The sequence below is a fragment of the Pyxicephalus adspersus genome, chromosome 10 (assembly GCF_032062135.1).
Source record: "Pyxicephalus adspersus chromosome 10, UCB_Pads_2.0, whole genome shotgun sequence".
NCBI lineage: Eukaryota > Metazoa > Chordata > Amphibia > Anura > Pyxicephalidae > Pyxicephalus > Pyxicephalus adspersus.
The window spans coordinates 12,039,852-12,058,556 of NC_092867.1; the positions used below are offsets into that span (position 1 = coordinate 12,039,852).

Here is an 18,705-nt window from a genome sequence, read left to right on the forward strand (position 1 = left end):
CCTTTAGGCCAGATACAGTCTAGCCAGTAGTCTGTTCGGGCCTAACGCCCCCCTGGTAGATCTGGCCTAATACCGGCCAGCAGGGATCAGCAACCCGTGGCTCTGAAGCCGCATGTGGCTCTTGAGCCTCCTTGTTATGCCTCCCTTCCCTATTTACCGCAGCCGGCGTTACCATTTCTGCAGTCGGGGTAAGGGGACATTCAGAGGAAAGGGATTTCCTTTCAGGGGCGTAGACATCAGCGCAGGACTCGAGAAAGAGAGAGTCCGGCCTAGTGTGCCTTCTTGACCTCCTGAAATAGTCTAGTTGCCCCCCCCCCCCTTTCTATTACTGCTCATGTTTGGCCGGGGTCCTGCTTCATGCCATTCAGCTTCATTGTGAGTGACACCATTTCCTTCGAACTAGTACACAGTTGTCATGGAATGACTGCATGCATCTAATGTCTCTTACATATATTATTTGCTTTCCTTTTAGAACCATCATTTCCAAAAATAATCTATCAGTAATTCATCAATAATAACACATTGTGTTCGTCTTTATTACATTAACAGAAACTTTTTTACAACATGATTATGAGCAGCACTTTATAGGGTCTTCCCCCTTCCTCCTTATATTGATGGGGTAGCATACCTATGATAACCCATGAGAACCACCGAACCACATGAAACGGTTCTCAGGAAGGTCCTGGACACAAGTGGACCTTTCATGGTGATGTTTGGGATACCTCCGACAAAACGGAGTCTCTGTGTCCTGTCTTCCCCTGTATGTGATGTCGTAAGTGGTGAAACCATTCCAGCAACTCGAGGATCTGGGAGGAGGGCCATGACACCAAAGGTTGAAATTTCGAGAAGAATGCTGTCTTGTTTCATGTGGAGTCTTCCTTCTCCCGAGTCCCTGAAAACATATGTACACATGGTCTTCTTAGTGGAATCCTCATAGGAGACATAAAGGCCCTGATTTATTAAAGCTCTCCAAGGCTGGAGAGAATACACTTTCATCAGTGAAGCTGGGTGATCCAACAAACCTGGAACAGATCTGATCCAGGATTCAAAACATTTGTTAGCAAATAGCAAATGACATTGAAGAAATCCATTCCAGGTTTGCTTGATCACGTAGCTTCACTGGTGAAAGTGTATTCTCTTCAGCCTTGGTGAGCTTTAATAAATCAGGCCCAAAGTATTGGACGGAGTGGGGAACGAATGGAGCCCCTGTTGGATTTAATTAGTATGTGTCTTATTGAAGTGATTTCTTCTCATTTCCTGTCCTGATTGGGCATTAAAGAAAGGTTTAGAATCTCAGTCAGGTGTGTTGCTGTCTGTGCAGCTGGTGTTACAAGAAAGTAAACGTTTTGGAGGGTAGATGTGACCCTTCTGTCACAAACTGACACACTATAGAAAAAGAAGTTTTGGTGCAGCAATGCTTTTCTGAACTCCAGCCAAACAGCTTAACACAAAGTTGACATATAGAAGTGTGGAGTGTTTGGCTGTCAGAAGGTCATGTGATCAGGTTCAGCCAGTCTTTTTATCCTGACACCACTGCCATACAGCAATGGCAGGTCCTGGACCTCACTTGGTCTCAGATTCACTTACCCTGATATGATTGACAAATAAAAGAGCATCAGTGATCATCTCTGTGTTGTGCCTCCTTTAAGCTTGTTCAGTTTTAGATTGACAACACTGTGCAAAGTAAAAGAGCTGACCCACTCTCATTCATTCCTGAGTTCTGCTTTACATTACAAGACTGATTTGTATACTAATTCTATGTAATAACACAGAATATCTCTTAGTGATTACATACTGTATGTATATTTTATATCTGCCTGCTGCTCAAGTTTTAATTAGTACTAAGTTGTTATAATGTGGCAACATATTACACAGCACTGTACATTATATGATTATAATTCACAATTCTTATAATTCTTATAATTCTTCACAAAAATAAGATAAGGGACACACTGATGGGGGTAAAGGTAGAGTGAGCGCTCTTAGGTGTGCCCCTTATATTTCTATACAGTTGCCCTGCTAAATGGAATTGTGCTATGTGAAGGAAAAAATCTCAGCACTGGTTTGAAAGAAATGCAAATCTTTTTGTCAGTAAAACTGTTCCCTTTCATGTACACTATCTGTGCATTTAGCTGTTGGCCTGGAGTTTAGCTTTATTATGTAAATGGATCACTTCCTCAGCACACTTACAGAATCCAGGTATTCTCCGCTCCTCTGTATTACATGTCTGTTGTCATGTGAAGAAAATGGGAATCCATTGTGGACTTCATTCTGCAGACAAGGATAGATATTAGTACTGAGTATTACATGAAGACATTGCATTTACAGGTTGTCATTCTGCATTGTACACAAATCACTAAAGACTTTTGTTTATTAAAAAGAATTAGAGGCTGCCATTGCTGAGAATTCTAGGTGTCTGGCTGACCACCTGTGTAAATATTGGGGTCACTCTGGACAAGTACAGTATGTAGCTAATAGGTCTGATTTAATAAAGCTCTCCAAAGCTGGAGAGAATACACTTTTATCAGTAAAGCTGGGTGATTCAGCAAACGTGGAATGCATCTGGTCCAGGACTAATTACATTTGCTAACAAATAACTTTGAAGAAATCCATTCCAGGTTTGCTGGATAACCCAGTTTCACTGATGAAAGTGTATTCTCTCCAGCCTTGTGGAGCTGTAATAAAGCGGGGTCAATGTGTTTGTGCTGTAAGCCCCATACAGACACCAGATCATTGTTGGTAGAAACAATTGTTAGTGACTGACAGTAGTAACGACAGACAGCATTGTTTGTGCTATATGAAGGGAGGATGAGCATGGAGGCGTCCTGTTGCTTTCACCTCTGGAAAGGAACATTCATTAAGTAATCTGATGGAATGGATAACTGAGCAATGGTGGGTGACTGCTGCACAGACCATAGATTTTTATCCCAAGGCCATCAAGAATGTTCAGCTTGGGCAATGGAAATCTGGTGTCTGTTCACAGCTTTAGTCTAACAGTTCTTATATTTTTTTTCTTTCATTTAGGAGGGGAGAACAGAAGCTCATTGTGCCATAGCCAGGTATTTAGCATTTTTAGGATAAAGACAGCATGGCAACCCCCATATTTACCATGAGGGGTGTAACTAACACCTAACCCCAGCTCTTTCCTTTTTATTATTAGATACAATGTACAACATTGTTAGCAATTTTTGTATTGCACTCCTCTATCATGCTGGGACAGAAATGAGAAGCAATCCCCAAATTCCCATCTGTCACCTGTACAGGAAGAGGGTAGATCTTCCAATGTTTAGTGACAAGTAGGGATTTATCCTTCCTGGAAGAAAATGGAAATCTACCCAACAAAAACCTGACAGTTGTTTAAACCTTTCTTTACCTTAACCAACATACCCACAAAAAACTAGATACTATAGAGAGAAAAATTTTAAAATGTTCAATTGGGCTTGAGAGATAAAACTTAATAATTAGGGGAAATATCTTAGGAGTCTATGGGGAAAAAATAGGGATTACTGACATTTTAAAACTCATTTTTCCCCTTTAAAGTATTTTATTTCTACATATTAAAGCTCTTGTGCTTTCCCTTCAAATCTCTCCATAGTTCTTGTCTCACTTACCTTTTTGACCTGAAAAATACTCCCATAGCAGCTCTCTTTGCTCCTCCAATGACCTACTAATGACTTCCTCACTCATAACCTCATCACATGCACAGCTACAAGACTTTTCTAGAGCTGCCCCAACTCTCTGGAATGGTCTTCCTCATCCTATTCGGCTTGCTCCTACTTTATGCACATTTAAAAGAGCCCTCAAAATCCATTTTTTTCAAACTTGCCCACCCATCTTCCTCTGTCTCTTAAACCCTCACTACGTCCCACCACTACATATCTTCCCTCCTATTGTGTGGGACTTCCCCCACCTCTTAGATTGTAAGCTCTTCTGGGCAGGGTCCTATATTTTTGGTGTATATATTAACCCAAAAAGAGGAACAGGAAGGAGGAAAGAGGGACAGCTTGTGAGCTCTGGCAATAGATTCACACTGCAGTGCACATACCTGGACATGCTGTGCCTCCTATGTACTGATTCATATAAAGTGCAGGTTGTACATATACAGCCCATTCAAAATGCTGCCTTAACACAATGCATTATGGGTGGGGTAATGTACACAGAATGGAGGGAATGAATGAATTTTATACCTGGTCATTACCTTGTTACCTGGTGCACATATCAGGGGCAGTCTCTGCTCCTTCCAGGAGCCTGACTTAGCAGGGTGCAGCATTTCCTGAGTGCTTGTCATCGGCAGCTTCATATTCACATCTAGGTGAGGAAACTACAAAGAGAAACAATCAGTTCACCACAATACAAGCCAGAATGAAAGATAGAGCAGGCAATGGTTTGAACTCCGATTATTACTCAGTATTTATAAAGAACCGACATATTATGCAGCACTGTACACATAATAACCTAAAACAGCTAAGTGGTTACCGACAAGCGCCAGGTGGTGCACCCAGCTAAAAGGGCCTGGGGAGAACACTGCTATATCACATCTATAGAAGATTCAGGCCACAGGGTTAGCAAAGGTATTACTCCCAGGGGTGAGCATAGTGTATTAATAAAAATAATAAACCTATTATTATTACACAGTATTTATATAGCACCGACATATTACACAGCACTGTACAAAATCCATAGTCATGTTACTAGCTGTCCCTCAAGGGGGCCCACAGTCTAATGTCACTACCATAGTCATTAACACAGTCTAAGAGCAATTTAGTGGGGAAGCCAATTAACCTAACTGCATGTTTTTGGAATGTGGGAGGAAACCCGAGTACCCAGAGAAAACCCACACAAAGATGACGAGAACCTGCAAACTCCATGCAGATATTGTCCTGGCCAAAATTCGAACCTGGCACCCAGCGCTGTAAAGACCAGAGTGCTAACCACTGAGCCACCATGCTGCTCGTCAGGTTTTTTTTTTACTGTTCGTATCTCATTGGGGACATTAAACTACTGATCTGGTGACAACTGCAAAATGTTTCTTTCTGTACAGTGTTATTGGTCACCAATACATACAGAGATTTATTCCTCCCATAGGAGGTGCAAACAGCAATGAAAACTGGAGATTCACCCTTCCTATTTATATACAGATGACCAGGGATGGCAGCACGGGAAGTGCACTTATTTACTGCATTGGGTGTTTTTCCAGTAGAATCCATCTCCTAATTTAGTGTTCCTATGTCATTGTAATAAGATCAATATGGTGAATGGCGTTATCGCAGCTTTAGAGATCTCTGAATCAGCCATGGGTCAGCGACACATAAAAACTACTCAGCATGGTGTTGTTGATAGATTTACACTGCTAGACAAGGTGCATGATACCAGATCTACTTCTAGGGACATAAATAACAAAATAATAATAAGTAAATAAATATACATTTGTGTTTTTATTTCAATAAAGCTTTTATAGAGTGTGAGCCCTGTGATTATTTACATTAAGGTGTACTGATGTACCTGTGAAGGGGGGGGGGGGGTCCGATCACCTGCTGGGTTCCAGATTCCCCCGAGTCCAGAAGACATGTGGCCTGGTGCAGTACAGGAAAGGGGAGCGCATACTCAATGTCACCCCTTTCCTGGCTCCTCAATCTGTACCCTATATTATGATTGTAAACTGGTACCAATTCATCTATATACCTGGGTGGATATCTTGTCACACTTCCATTAAAGGGGGCTTCCAGATCCCCCAAACAATCCTTCCAAAGTCAGTCCGGAAGACACATGGCCTGGTATGGAACAGGAGAAAGTGGGTTGCAACTTTCCCCCTTCCCCAGCTCCCCAAACCGTAACCACTACTGTGACTGTAGAATTGGTACCAATGGGAGAATGTATGGTCACCCCACTATCTTTAAAGGGGACTTCCAGATCCCCTAAACAAATCACCAGCTGGGAAGACATGTGCCCTGGTATGGTGCAGGAAAGTGCATGCTCCATGCCCAGCTCCCCAAGCTGCTCCCTTTACTGTGATTGTAGAAGGGGTATCAATGTATCCATATACCTGGGTGGATATCTAGTCATCCCCCCATTAAAGAGGGCTTCCAGATCCCCCAAACAAACCTCCCAAAGTCAGTTCGGAGGACACATGGCCTGGTATGGATAAAGAGGGTTGCATTCTCAACATGCCCCCCCTTTTTCAGCTCCCCAAGCCATAACCACTACTGATTGTAGAATGGGTACCAATGGGAGGATATTTGGTTACCCCCTACCTTTAAAGGGGGCTTCCAGATCCCCCTAAAAGCCAGCCGGGAAGACGTGTGCCCTGGTATGGTGCAGGAAAGTGTCCGTCTTCCCAAGCTGCCCCTTTTACTGTGATTGTAGAATTATCAATGTATCTATATACCTGGGTGGACATCTGGTCACCCTCCCCCCATTTAAAGGGCCTTCCGGGTCCCCCAAACCTCCCAAAGCCAGTCCAGAAGACACATGGACTGATATGGTGATGGAACTGGGGGGAGGGGTGCACGCTTAACACCCCCCCCCCCCCACTTCCCGGCTCCCCAAGCTGCCCCCTTTACTGTGACTGTAGAAGGGGTATCAATGTATCCATATCCCCCAACAAACAAACCCCACAAATCCATTCTAGAAGACACATGGCCTGGTATTGGGAAATAAGGAGGCGCCTAATGTTCTCCTTTTCCTGACCCCCAATGCTGCATAGTTTTATAGAAGCCCGGCTGTAGTTTAAGCAGAGTCCCCACTTTTCAAAAAATACGCCGTTTCCATGGAAATTCCTGTGCAATGTACCTAGTCACAATTTCTGGTGACCATTGTCATACTCATCCCTCACCCATAGTCCATCCCTGTGTGTAGAAGGCTTGCACAGGCTTCCCTTGGTCATCCCTCCTCAGCCTCCAGTCACCTATACACAGGCCTCATGCAACAACTCCTAGTCTCCAGGCAACAGGCAAGCGTCCCCCGGTAACCATAGAAACCTCCCCAGGCTGTCTTTGTTCTGACATTACTAGAACATGTCTGCCAGTAAGGCGCCATTTTGTTGTAGCCGCTGAGACGAATACGTATCCAAAATACGCTAAAAACTATACTATGTTATTACTGATTTTCAATTGGATAAAGTAAATCATTCTTAATTAGATATTGAATATTAAAAAAAAAAAGAATTAGTTGTGACTAAAACTACAATCTGCAAAAGCCACCGCGAGGAATGTAGGCTGACATCAGAGGGGGCGTGGTTGAGTTGGTCAGTGTAAGGTCATCATCTGCATGATCGAGGTATAGCACTGCGCATGCGTGTGAAGTCACAGGCAGCAAAATCTGATGGGTAGCACGTGACAATGACTTCCGGCTGCAGAGACCAAGCTGGAAGTTTCGAGTGCAAGTGCTACAGACGGTGCATGGAGGAATGGAAGAAGGCATGGAGGGAGAGAAGGCTACATATAAGCCTGACAGTGGGGAGGACTCTGAGGAGAGCCAGGTAACAGCACTAATAATAGCAGCCTACAGGGGTAACATATGGAAACAAGAATTCCTGCACAGCTTCTTATCATTGTGGTCATCTGGTGGGGGATGGGGGAGCAAAACTGACCCCTTCATAATATTATATTAATGTTCTGCTAAGGATATCAAATGTCATCATCATGTGATCCCTCTCTAAAATTCTCTCTATTATTACATTTAATATTATTTATTACAATGGTCACCCCAGGGGTGTTTACCTCCTGCTATAGTGTTATTCTTTCCCTGATTCACACTGCCGGTGAGGTTGCTATGCGTTTTAATACTTCTCTTCATGCCAGGAAATGCAGCTACAAGGGGAGACGCTGCATGGAGAGACTCCATGCTGCAGTCCCCATAGAGAATGAATAGGGGCGCCCATAACACATTCATAGAAGGATTGGCCTAGTGGATTAGTAGGAGTATTCAGTGTTCTCCCCAGCCCCTTTTAGCTGGGCGCATCACCCGGCATTTTTCAGTAACCTCCCGGCTGTTTTTGGGTGGTTTCTAAGATTTGCGTTACAATACAGGGGCTACCACCCGCCTACAATTTCTTCCCACCCAGCTTATTTGTGGGTTAAACACTGGTATTATTTCCAAGGGTGAATATTAATATTATAGATATAACACTGCTATAGAAGTATCAGCCTACTGGGTTAGTAAGAGTATAATTCCCAGGGATGAACGCTGTGTAATAACATTAACAAACCCACAACACAACTATAGAAGGTTCTGCCCACATGGTTAGTAAGGGTATTACTCCCAGCGGTGAGCACTGTGTAATAATAAATATTAAACCCATAACCCTTCTATGTTCTTCCACTGGGTTGCCAAGGGGCATTACTCTGAGGGGTGAGCATTGTGTAATATTAATAAACCCATATCACAACTATAGAAGGTTCAGGCCACTGGGTAAGCAAAGGTATTACTCCCAGAGGTAGGTATGATGTAATAATACCGGTAATATTAAACCTATTATTACATAGTATTTATATAGCGCCGACATGATACACAGCGCTGTACAATGTCCATAGTCATATCACTAGCTGTCTCTCAAAGAAGCCCACAATCTAAAGTCCCTACCTTAGTCATATGTCCTTAATACAGTCTAATGCCAATTTTGGAGGGAAGCCAAAAAACCTAACCACATGTTTTTGGACTGTGAGAGGAAACCGGAGTACCTGGAGGAAACCCACACAAACACGGGGAGAACCTGCAAACTCCATGCAGATAGTGTCCTGGCCGTGACTCCAACCTGGGACCTAGCGCTGCAAAGGCCAGAGGGCTAACCACTGAGCCTCTGTGCTGCCCAATGTATAACACTATTATAGAGGGGTCAGGCCAAAGAGTTACTCCTGGGGGTAAGTATGGTGTAATAACAATAATAAACTCATAACACTATTTTAGAAGGATCAAGCCACAGAGTTAGCAGGGGTATTACCCTCAGGGGTGAGCACAGTGTAACAATATTAATGTAATAAAGAATCATATTGCATCCATAGAAGTTTCGAGCCAAAGGGTTAGCAGGGGTATTACCCCCAGGGGTGAGCACAGTATAATAATAAACACATAACACTTTTCTAGAAGGATTCATCAGGGTTTTACTCCCAGGTATGTAGAAAAAAATGACCCCATAGCACTATAGGGAGAGTGAGTACAGTGTCTTTGTTTGGATAACACCCCCAGGGGTAAACAAAGTTTAATAATAATCCTGCACATTGGTAAATGCTATAGAACTGCTTGTCGAATCCGTACACCTAACCAGAAGAAGTACAGAGCATGAAATTGGATTGGCATCTTCCAAAATGATTCCCAGGGGGGTCAGGTTGCAGAATCTGCGGATCAGGGAATTTGAGGAATTATTATTATTATTAAACAGGATTTATATAGCGCCAACATATTACGCAGCACTGTACATTAAATAGGGATCAGTTTGGTTCTGCTGTTGTGGTGCACTATTGAGTTGTTAACCACCTAGCCGTTAAGCCCGACCTTCGTACGGGCAAAAAAAAATGGCTAGGATGGTTATGCCCATATTTTTGTCACAGCCTTACCTCCATGGTCCCGCTGTGCACATCCAGCGTCGTTTTCCTATTCCAGCGTCGTCCTCCGTCCATCGTCGTCCGTCGATCTCCCTCTCCAGCGTCGGGTGCCAGCGGGACCGGTAAGATTCCGGCCGGTATCTTTTGCCGGCCGAGCGGCGGAACACAAGATACCGGCCGGCATCTTGCCTGGTCCCGCTGATCGTCCCACGTCCTTCTCGTTCCAGCGACGGATGATCTCTGAAGCGAGAAGCCGTCCGGCGGAGAAAAAAAAAACGGACGGCTCCTCCCTGCGTGCGTGAGAAACTCATTCATTCATTTTGTATTGGATTCAATACAAACTCCTGTATTCAATCCAATACAAAATAATTCAAATAATTACAAAGTATATAACTGGTAAATTCAAACTGTCATTTTGTATTGGATTGAATGCAAACTCCCGTATCCAATCCAATACAAAAAATAAAAAAAAATAAAATAAAAGTAAATAACTTGGAAATTCAAATTTATATTTTGTATTTGATTGGATACAAACTTGCGTATCCAATCCAATACAAAATAATATAAAATTAATACAAAGTACATAACTGGTAAATTCAAACGCTCATTTTGTATTGGATTGAATACAAACTCCGGTATACAATCCAATACAAAAAAATTAAAAAAAAATAAAAGTAAATTACTTGCAAATTCAAATTCTTATTTTGTATTGGATTAGATACAAACTTCCGTATCCAATCAAATACAAAATAATTCAAAACAAACTCCAATAAATACACAATCAAAGTTTTAAAAATTGCCAGTTATTCCCTGGATGGCTAGTGTGTAACACTGTGTCTTATCTTACCTTTGCTGATCTTCGCCTAATTTCCTTTAATTTTATTAAAAGTATTTTTTTTTTTACATGATTGTGTTTTTCAAACATTTTTTATATTCATAATATCTACTAGACCCCCTGTTCGCACATATTTCTGTAAGTTACAGGTCTACAATTTAAAAAAAAAAATTTCATGAAAAACAGTGGATCACTTTTGGTACAGAAATCTAGACCTCAGTGTAACGCTCAGGTGGTTAATAACCCAAATGTTTGGAACTAAAATAATATTTTTATATTTCCTTTAGGATTCTTTGCCTTCCCTTGGAGGAAATGAAGTGAAGAGCCGCGCTATAGTGAAATATTCCTCTGCCCCACCGGCCACGGCGTTTGCCCAGCTTCAGGAGAAGACGGATCTGAAGTTACCCCCTGCTAACTGGCTGAGAGAAAATGCCAAGCTGGGTCCTACCAGTCTTGGAAGCAGCAACAAGAGCAAGCCGTTCTCGAGGTGGGATCCTATATTCTCAGTAGTGATTTGTGGGAGGAAATTAGATTTATCGTTCTCATCGTCTCTCATTATTATTAAACGGGATTTATATAGCGCCAACATATTTCGTAGTGCTGTATAATAAGTAGGGCTTGTAAATGACAGACAGGGACACAGGAGGAGGGGAGGACCCCGTCCCAAAGAGCTTACAATCTAAGACATTTGTGAACCTGTTCCTGCATATGGTGTATTACAAGTTGATAATGAACAATGCAACATGTATAGTAAGCATTCAGTGGCTGCTCCTTTGCCGAGTACCTTTTCATCCTTTGCACAGTGTATCTGTGACACAGCTCTTCCTGTTTGTAGTCCCCACACCCTGATGATTAAATTATTATTATTCAGTAATAAAAGCAGGAGTTGCCAGAGTATACCAGTCATCAAAGGTCCTGCAAAGAGAGATGCAGAGGGTGCCTACTCACTGTCACATATCTTTTACTCTCTACTGTCTATAAATAGGATTTATATGATATATTCCATACATAATTATTATTATTATTACACAGTATTTATATAGCGCCATTATATTACGCAGCGCTGTACAAAGTCCATAGTCATGTCACTATCTGTCCCACAAAGGAGCTCACAATCTAATGTCCCTACCATAGTCATATGTCATTAACACAGTCTAAGGTCAATTTTAGGGGGAAGCCAATTAACTTGTTTTTGGAATGTTGGGGGAAACTGCAGTACCCGGAGGAAACCCACACAGACACGGGGGGAACCTGCAATCTTCATGCAGATATTGTCCTGGCTGAGATTCGAACCTGGGACCCAGTTTCCCCTTTAAAGAAAACTATACATAGATTGCCATTTCTGTCCTCTCACACTGACCTGGCTGCCACTCTGCTTTTAGACCTTCTCAGTTACTGACCTGAACAAGTCTGCAGGTCAGGAGTTCTGGAATCACTTGCTTCATTCTTTTCCTGGCCAGGGACTCGGAAAGCATTAAAGCAAGGGACATTATTTCATACAGACAGCTCATAAATGGCAGCTGATAATATTCATCCTCTAAAGTAATGCTTACTGCTCAGCATGTCTGGGAAATCTACCAAGATATAACAGGAGACATTTTGAAGACTAAAGCAAGCTTAGGACAGGTTATTTCTTTGCTGGAAAAATGTGCAGCATATTTTTAAAAAAATGATTATTATGTAAACCCAAGTATACTTTATTAGCTAATTTGCTGTTTTTTTTTTTTTTTTTATCCATTCATTTATTTTTCAAAGAATGAACAACAATCAGTCAGAATTATGAGTTTCTAAAAAGTGCTCTCTGAAACTTATAAATTTCAGTGTTCTTCCCATTTGTTTTAGTCGGGCGCACCCCCCGATCACTTTTCAATAACCATCCAGCTGTTTTGGGGTGGTTCCTGAAAAATTGGTTCACAATGCAAGAGCCACCACCCATTTACATCATCTTACCACCCAGCTTAAATATATCTCTGGGTAGAATACTCGATTTTATTGGACTCTTTGAGGAAGTGTGCCCAATCTGCTTCGATTGTTAGGTGTGCAAAAGCATCGCCACTGCAAACTGTGCACATTTTAGGGATAGAGGTAGTCCCCAGATTTAGGACATCTGACATATGGACGACTCTTATGTAGGAACGGGGCTTCCCCGCTCCCTCGTGTGCAGGACGGAGGTTTGACTGGGGGGGGGGTGCTTTGCATGACTTGCAGAAGAAATCTTTGGCTAAACACAGCTGAGGTTGTGGGTGATCTTAAGCTACGTACACACGGCAGATTTTTATCGCCCGATAATCGGCATTGGCCAAATATCGGGCGAAAATCTGCCGTGTGTACAGTCGGTGTCGTCCATGGTCCGAACGACCGTCCTGCCGGATCAACGGACGATGGACGACAACCGATCCTAATGAAAGGGGGAGAGCGTGCAGCAGGGTGCCGCTCCGTTGCTCTCCCCCTCCCCTCTCCATAGAGCATGAACGGTGCTGTATGTACAGCACCATTCATGCATCGTGCAGTCCCTTGTCGTTGGAAAGGATCGTGAAAGATCCTTTCCAACGACAAAAATTGCAAGTGTACGCAGCTTTAGGGGGGTGAGCTCTTCCTGCAGCCTCTTATAACTATTTAATGACTAAGACAAACTCTGCAGTTGTTTCTTTTTGCATATCAAAACACAGCTTGCTCCGGGAAATAATGAATTTTTTTTTTTTTTTTGGTTTGTGATTAACTCGCAGTGAGGATTTTATACAGTAACTGACACCACGCTGCCTGGATAATATGTTGAGACTAACACCTGTCCTAATAGCATTTATTAAAATAATGTACCTGTTCCGACTTACACACAAATTAAATTTAAGAACAAACCTACAGTCCCTATCTCGTATGTAACCCGGGGACTACCTGTACAGTCTTTACTGGGATAATCTGCACACATGGAATTTTGTATTTTATACTGGATAGTTTAGAAGGAGCCTTTACTGGGAAATCATATGGATGCTGTCACTGACTACTTCTGTGAATGCAACTCCTTGGGTCTCCTGCTGATCCATTAGCATCAATACATTTTGTTGGCCCCAATAAGTTCATAGCTGCATACTTGTTCCAGGTCAAAGTCTTGGAAGTTAGTGGCAGCAAAATACTAGACTGCCCAAAATTGCTGTCTTGTGGTGCCCAGGAGTTTTTTTGCCATAATGTGCAGGTATGCACAGGATATTTACACATTAATAACCCCTCCGATGCTTGCAATATGGCTAGCACTTCACCCAATCTTCTTTTAGGTTTAGAGTCTTCAGCTCTCTCCATTGTCCGATATTGTGTAGTTCTCACAATGTATTCGGGACTTGTCGTGAGACTGTACACCAAAATGCACATACACGATGGTATTATATGCAAGAAAAAGTGATGACAGGCTATTAGACTCATCTCTGCCAGAAATGATTTTACTGTCCCTTCTGTCATAAAACAAAAAGGCTGCCTGTTAGCACATATTACTATGTGGACTAAAGTTCTGCTTTTATAGTGTGTAAACCTCCATGTTTGATTGTTTGAAAAATGGCAATGTACACTGCTATGCTAATTGTGGAAATATTCAGCTTGTGGTATATCAGTTCCATGTCTTTTGAATCCATTTTGAATATTTATTTTTATAACAAGGTGTTTATAGGTTTTTAAGCAGTTTATTATTAGTGTTCCAGCTGCAAATTGTATGTAGTTTTGTATCTCATTCTTTATGCTTGGTGTTCCTACAGCTTTGGCATGGCCTATGATTTCATAGACTCTGTGGGAAAGGAGGTTGATGTGGTGTCTGATTCCGAGGTAAGTTATTTATTTTATACAAAACATTAGGTTTATTTTTGCCCTAAAAAAACATTTGTCTATCTACGAAGAAGTGTCAGTGTCTCTGCAATGATTTGGAGAAATGGCAACATAATGTAATTTGTAAAGATACATTAACATGTTGGATGTGAAATGTTTCTATCTGCTCTGATGATTTAATGTTTCTTGTTTTCTTATCAGAACATAAAAAAACTTTTAAAGATTCCGTACAGTAAGTCTCACGTCAGCATGGCCGTTCACCGCATTGGTCGCACCTTACTTCTGGATGAGCTGGACATTCAGGAGCTTTTCATGAGGTCATCTCAGGTGAGATAAATTTTGCCTCTTTTTAATATCAACCATATACAATATTGGAATTTCTATTTATCATTCCCTTAATGGTACTTTAAAAGCATAACTGTGCCGACTGCATATTTCAGTTGTAATGCAACAAGGAAAAAGCACAAATGTAACTTATTTTGCAGACAGGAGACTGGACATGGCTGAAGGAATTTTATCAGAGACTCATTGATCAGAAGTGGCAAAGAAAAAAGAAGAGTAAAGAACATTGGTACCAGAAAGCCATTCTCTCCAAATTCCTCTATTACAGGTAATGTTTTCTCTATTTTTAAAATATGCTCATGGTCTTATTCGGGAACATAAAAAAAAAAGAAAAGCCGTTCTTTATTATTGAACATACACGAAGCTTTTAGGGTTGGAGCAATTGTAGAGTAATATTTTCTCATTACATGAACACTACTTTTTAATAGATAAATCTATTTTTTATTTGCATTTAAAAAGTTACATTCCATTAATTCAGACATAAGAAAGAACAATATGAAAATAGAGCAATTGTTCGACCAATAAAAACCACCAAAAGAAACACTTATGATATATAACAATATTATTACAGGGAGGGTTGGGGATACTAGGGGTGGGCATACAGGGGATGGGGATACCTGGAAATCGTAGCCTAAATGAGAAACATGGAATGTTTGTTGACAAGTGAGGGGCAGGAGGAGTACATAAACTATACTTTTTGAAATACAAGCTTCTGCAATTTCATATATTAGTTGAGCAGTAGAGGCTCTGGCATTGGTATGTGACATTGCGTAGATGGGGCTAAGTGCTGGTATGAACACCGTATTAAGCTTGAGCTTGGAATCCAGGGTTCTCCTCGTACACATACAAACTGTATTTTATGTCATCTGATTTGGTGTCCATATTTTTGCTAATTGTGATCATTTACACACTTTGCAAGAGTGGACAGGTTCACTTTAAAATATAAAATGACTGACATTTTCTTTTTTTGTATTTTCAGTATTAATGGTGATGACACAGCTGAGCCAGTACCCAGCACCCCTCCTGAGCCCAGAGAAGCTCAGAATCTCAGCGAATCCACAGAAAGTGAGAACGTAGCTTGGCCAGCCCCATTCGAGACACTGCCCTCTGTCTCAGAAGATGGGGGGGCATCCAATCAGGTGAGATTTGGGTTTGTAATTTTATAAGAGTTCACATAGTGAGAAAAGGATGAAACTTAAACATTCTTTAAGACCTGAAATATACAGTACCTGAACACTATTCACATGTGAGCAAGCAACTAGAGCTGCTTATGTGAATCCCAGCATTATAGGGGTTTTTGCCCTTATATTTTGGACAGAACATTTTCATAACAATGTCATAATTGCAATTATGTGGCTGGTAGGATGTTGCCAGTGGCAGGCTTGTTTTGGAGAAAACTGCGGGAATAAAAACACCTGCTTGCATATGTTGCTCCTTCTCTGGATAGAGAAGCATTTGCAGCATTTTTGGCAGTGAAGGAGCAAAATGTAGAAAGCTGGTAGGCTGTTATTTTATTTGCTTTTCCATATCTTTACAAAAAGCAAACAACACATACACAGGATATCTCATATAGATCTTTTTAAAATTTAGAAGTGCTTAAAAATGTGCATACAATGTGATGATATGATGACACCTCACCAGAAAAAGCAACCCGTGCAAAACTAGCTGGGATGTGGCAGAAGAGATTACGATACTGAATCTGCCAAAGGAAGATACATAACCGATCTAATACATACAACACTATGTGATCAGAAAGGAACATTATAGGGAACAGAGATTGCAGCCTAGGCAAAAATAAGTACCACCCTGCTCCTTGTTATTTTTATCCATGTTTATTTATTAATAAAATGGTATTTATCTGTGCTTGTTTAACGGCATGTCTTTCCTAGGCATCAGTGAGTTTGGCAAGTACTGGGTAGTTACAGCCTACACTTTGTTTGGTGCCATCCAGAAACCTGAAATCTGACCACACCTAAAATAGGAACCCAATAATCTGTGCTGTATTTTATTTTTTATTTTGCCTTGAAATGGATAATGTAATTTGTGATGTGTGTTAAAATGCAGATGGCAATCAGAGGAGAGAAATGGTAAATGATAGTTCTAGCTTTCTAACTCTGTCTGTATTTCCATGCAAAAAGCATTCATTTTTGAAAAAATATGTAAAAAAAAAAGGAAAACGTAATATAACTGTACAGTAACATCTATAATATTTTTAATATAATTATATATAAAGATTTCTTTGTATTGGACTCAATACAACTATTTTGTATTGAATCAAATACAAAATTATTTGAACTTCCTCCTCCCCTTATTCATTTGTATAATGTTTACAATTCTGTATTTAATTTTTTTTTTTTTTATTTTTTTTTTATGGAAAGGGTCTAAAAAATGACTTTGTGCGGAATATCCTATGGACATTTGAAGATATCCATATGTTGGTGGGCTCCAATATGCCCATATTTGGAGGAGGACGCTATCCTGCTGTTAGCTTACGACTACGGTAAGTCATTAAAGCCATTAAAAGTAAAATCATTATTACAACACAAACAATGTTTGCACATTTATTAATTTATTTCCAGTTTGGATCTAATAAAAGAAACTTGGAGAGTGTACCAAGAGAAATATGGAGGCTACTGATGCTGTAAGATAATAGTTTTCTAGCTGGTCTGGTTGCAGGTAATAGGCTCAAACTAATGTTCCAGAATGCTGTGCATTCATACCACATCCTCTAAACTAAATCGGATGTTGTTGTCATAGGCAGACAATATTATTGTTGCGTAAATGAACATTCATTGATTCTTGTCACCTTAGCACAGAATGGTATAGTCACTTACTAGAAGAATAGAGCACAAGGTACAATTAAAAGAAAAAACTACCAAAACACAAAAAAATACAGCCCAGACTGGTGAGCTATTATAAATTACATTTTAATTTATGTATTTACATGCACTTTATATGTGGTGTGTACGCATTTACAATAATATTTGTGCAGCAGGAAGTGAATTATTTATTATGTTGTCAGTAGGCCTATTCAGGTACTCCTGGCTCCTACACATTTCATTTTTACATTGATTTTGCAGTTTTACTGTTGTATTAACAAAAACACATGAGCCACCAGTGTGCTTGAAAACAAAGCACAGAACATCTTTAAAAAAGACATTATGCTTGACAAAATAAAAAAAAATGTAATTGCATAGGTGTAAATAAGCTCCTAAAGGTTTTGGTTTTAGAGTCACAGTGATATTGTGATAGAGCAATAGATATAAACACATTTCTTGTGCCACAGACTGACAGGTTCCCTTTGTTACTTATAAAATTGGAAGCTTTGTGTCTTATCTTGTTTTGCGATTCAGGGATAACAACAAACCAATCAATGTGCTGACGGGGATTGATTACTGGCTGGACAATCTCATCTGTAATGTACCAGAACTTGTCATGTGCTTTCATGTGAACGGCATTGTGCAGGTAAGATGTGAACGGTTTACACACTGCTGTACTGTTATAATGTTTTTTCGCACATTCAGTATGTACTTTTTAAGTGACTGCAATATAAGAAAAAAAAAATTGTCGACTTTTATCCCTGAAATACATAAACTGAAGATTTATTCAGCATCCCATGTTCTTCCAGCTGTGTTGGATCTCTGATCCTCTGCTGTAAAAACCTGACAAAGGTTTGAATTCTTCCCCACTCTATCCAAAACTAAAATATGTGGCTGAACATAATAAACTCTATTGACATCTCAGATGTAGCAGATGGATTTCAAGGAAACCTTCCTGATATTTTCTTATCTGTGCAGAAATACGAAATGATAAAAACTGAAGATATCCCAAATCTAGAGAACTCCAACTTCTCCACCAAGGTGATTAAAGACATAGCGCAGAATATCCTGTCATTTCTGAAGTCTAACTGCACTAAAGAAGGCCACACATACTGGCTGTTTAAAGGTAACACATTAAATAGATATTATTTTTATCCTTTCTCTTAGTTGTCTTATTTAGGCCGGAATCTGAAAACAATTCTCACTGTCCGTTTGGATGTTCTACTGTTTTCTTATATCCTGCTCTTAATCATTATTAATATATTTTATTCTTTGTTTTTTATGCACTTATCATTTATTATAAACATACTTGCAAACTTCCTAAATCATTAATAGATCCAACATGTCAATGCTTAAGAATAAA

At 40.4% G+C, this 18,705-nt stretch overlaps 2 protein-coding genes across 3 annotated transcripts in view; one reads left to right on the forward strand and one right to left on the reverse strand.

Moving 5' to 3' along the window:
* Positions 1–536: 536 nt before the first annotated feature.
* Positions 537–6,927, reverse strand: TEX36 (testis expressed 36). Its single transcript, XM_072423930.1, has 4 exons — positions 6,833–6,927; positions 4,199–4,321; positions 2,191–2,271; positions 537–892 (listed from the first exon to the last, which is right to left on the reverse strand). Exons 1-4 carry the CDS (start codon positions 6,881–6,883, stop codon positions 629–631), a joined length of 519 nt encoding a protein of 172 aa, XP_072280031.1. The 5' UTR covers positions 6,884–6,927; the 3' UTR covers positions 537–628.
* Positions 6,928–7,338: 411 nt separating this feature from the next.
* EDRF1 (erythroid differentiation regulatory factor 1) overlaps positions 7,339–18,705 on the forward strand; it is a 44,065-nt gene continuing 32,698 nt past the window's right edge. For both annotated transcript variants that reach the window (XR_011922326.1, XM_072423114.1), the window contains exons 1-9: positions 7,339–7,477; positions 10,662–10,861; positions 14,115–14,181; positions 14,383–14,508; positions 14,667–14,791; positions 15,503–15,662; positions 16,902–17,023; positions 17,877–17,988; positions 18,321–18,468. Coding sequence is in view for 1 of the 2 variants with exons in the window: in XM_072423114.1 (XP_072279215.1) it covers positions 7,406–7,477; positions 10,662–10,861; positions 14,115–14,181; positions 14,383–14,508; positions 14,667–14,791; positions 15,503–15,662; positions 16,902–17,023; positions 17,877–17,988; positions 18,321–18,468 (1,132 nt within the window). In the remaining variant the exon portion in view is untranslated. The remainder of the gene's footprint in view (positions 7,478–10,661; positions 10,862–14,114; positions 14,182–14,382; positions 14,509–14,666; positions 14,792–15,502; positions 15,663–16,901; positions 17,024–17,876; positions 17,989–18,320; positions 18,469–18,705) is intronic.

What these genes read in the sequence shown, in the direction of transcription:
- TEX36 (XM_072423930.1), bottom strand. Translation starts at nt 6,883, where the DNA reads ATGACCAAGGGAAGCCTGTGCAAGCCTTCTACACACAGGGATGGACTA. An exon ending in CACACAGGGATGGACTATGG is followed by an intron (nt 4,322 to 6,832) that starts GTGAGGGATGAG and finishes TTCTCTTTGTAG; the next exon opens with TTTCCTCACCTAGATGTGAA. An exon ending in GCGGAGAATACCTGGATTCT is followed by an intron (nt 893 to 2,190) that starts GTAAGTGTGCTG and finishes ATATGTTTTCAG; the next exon opens with GGACTCGGGAGAAGGAAGAC.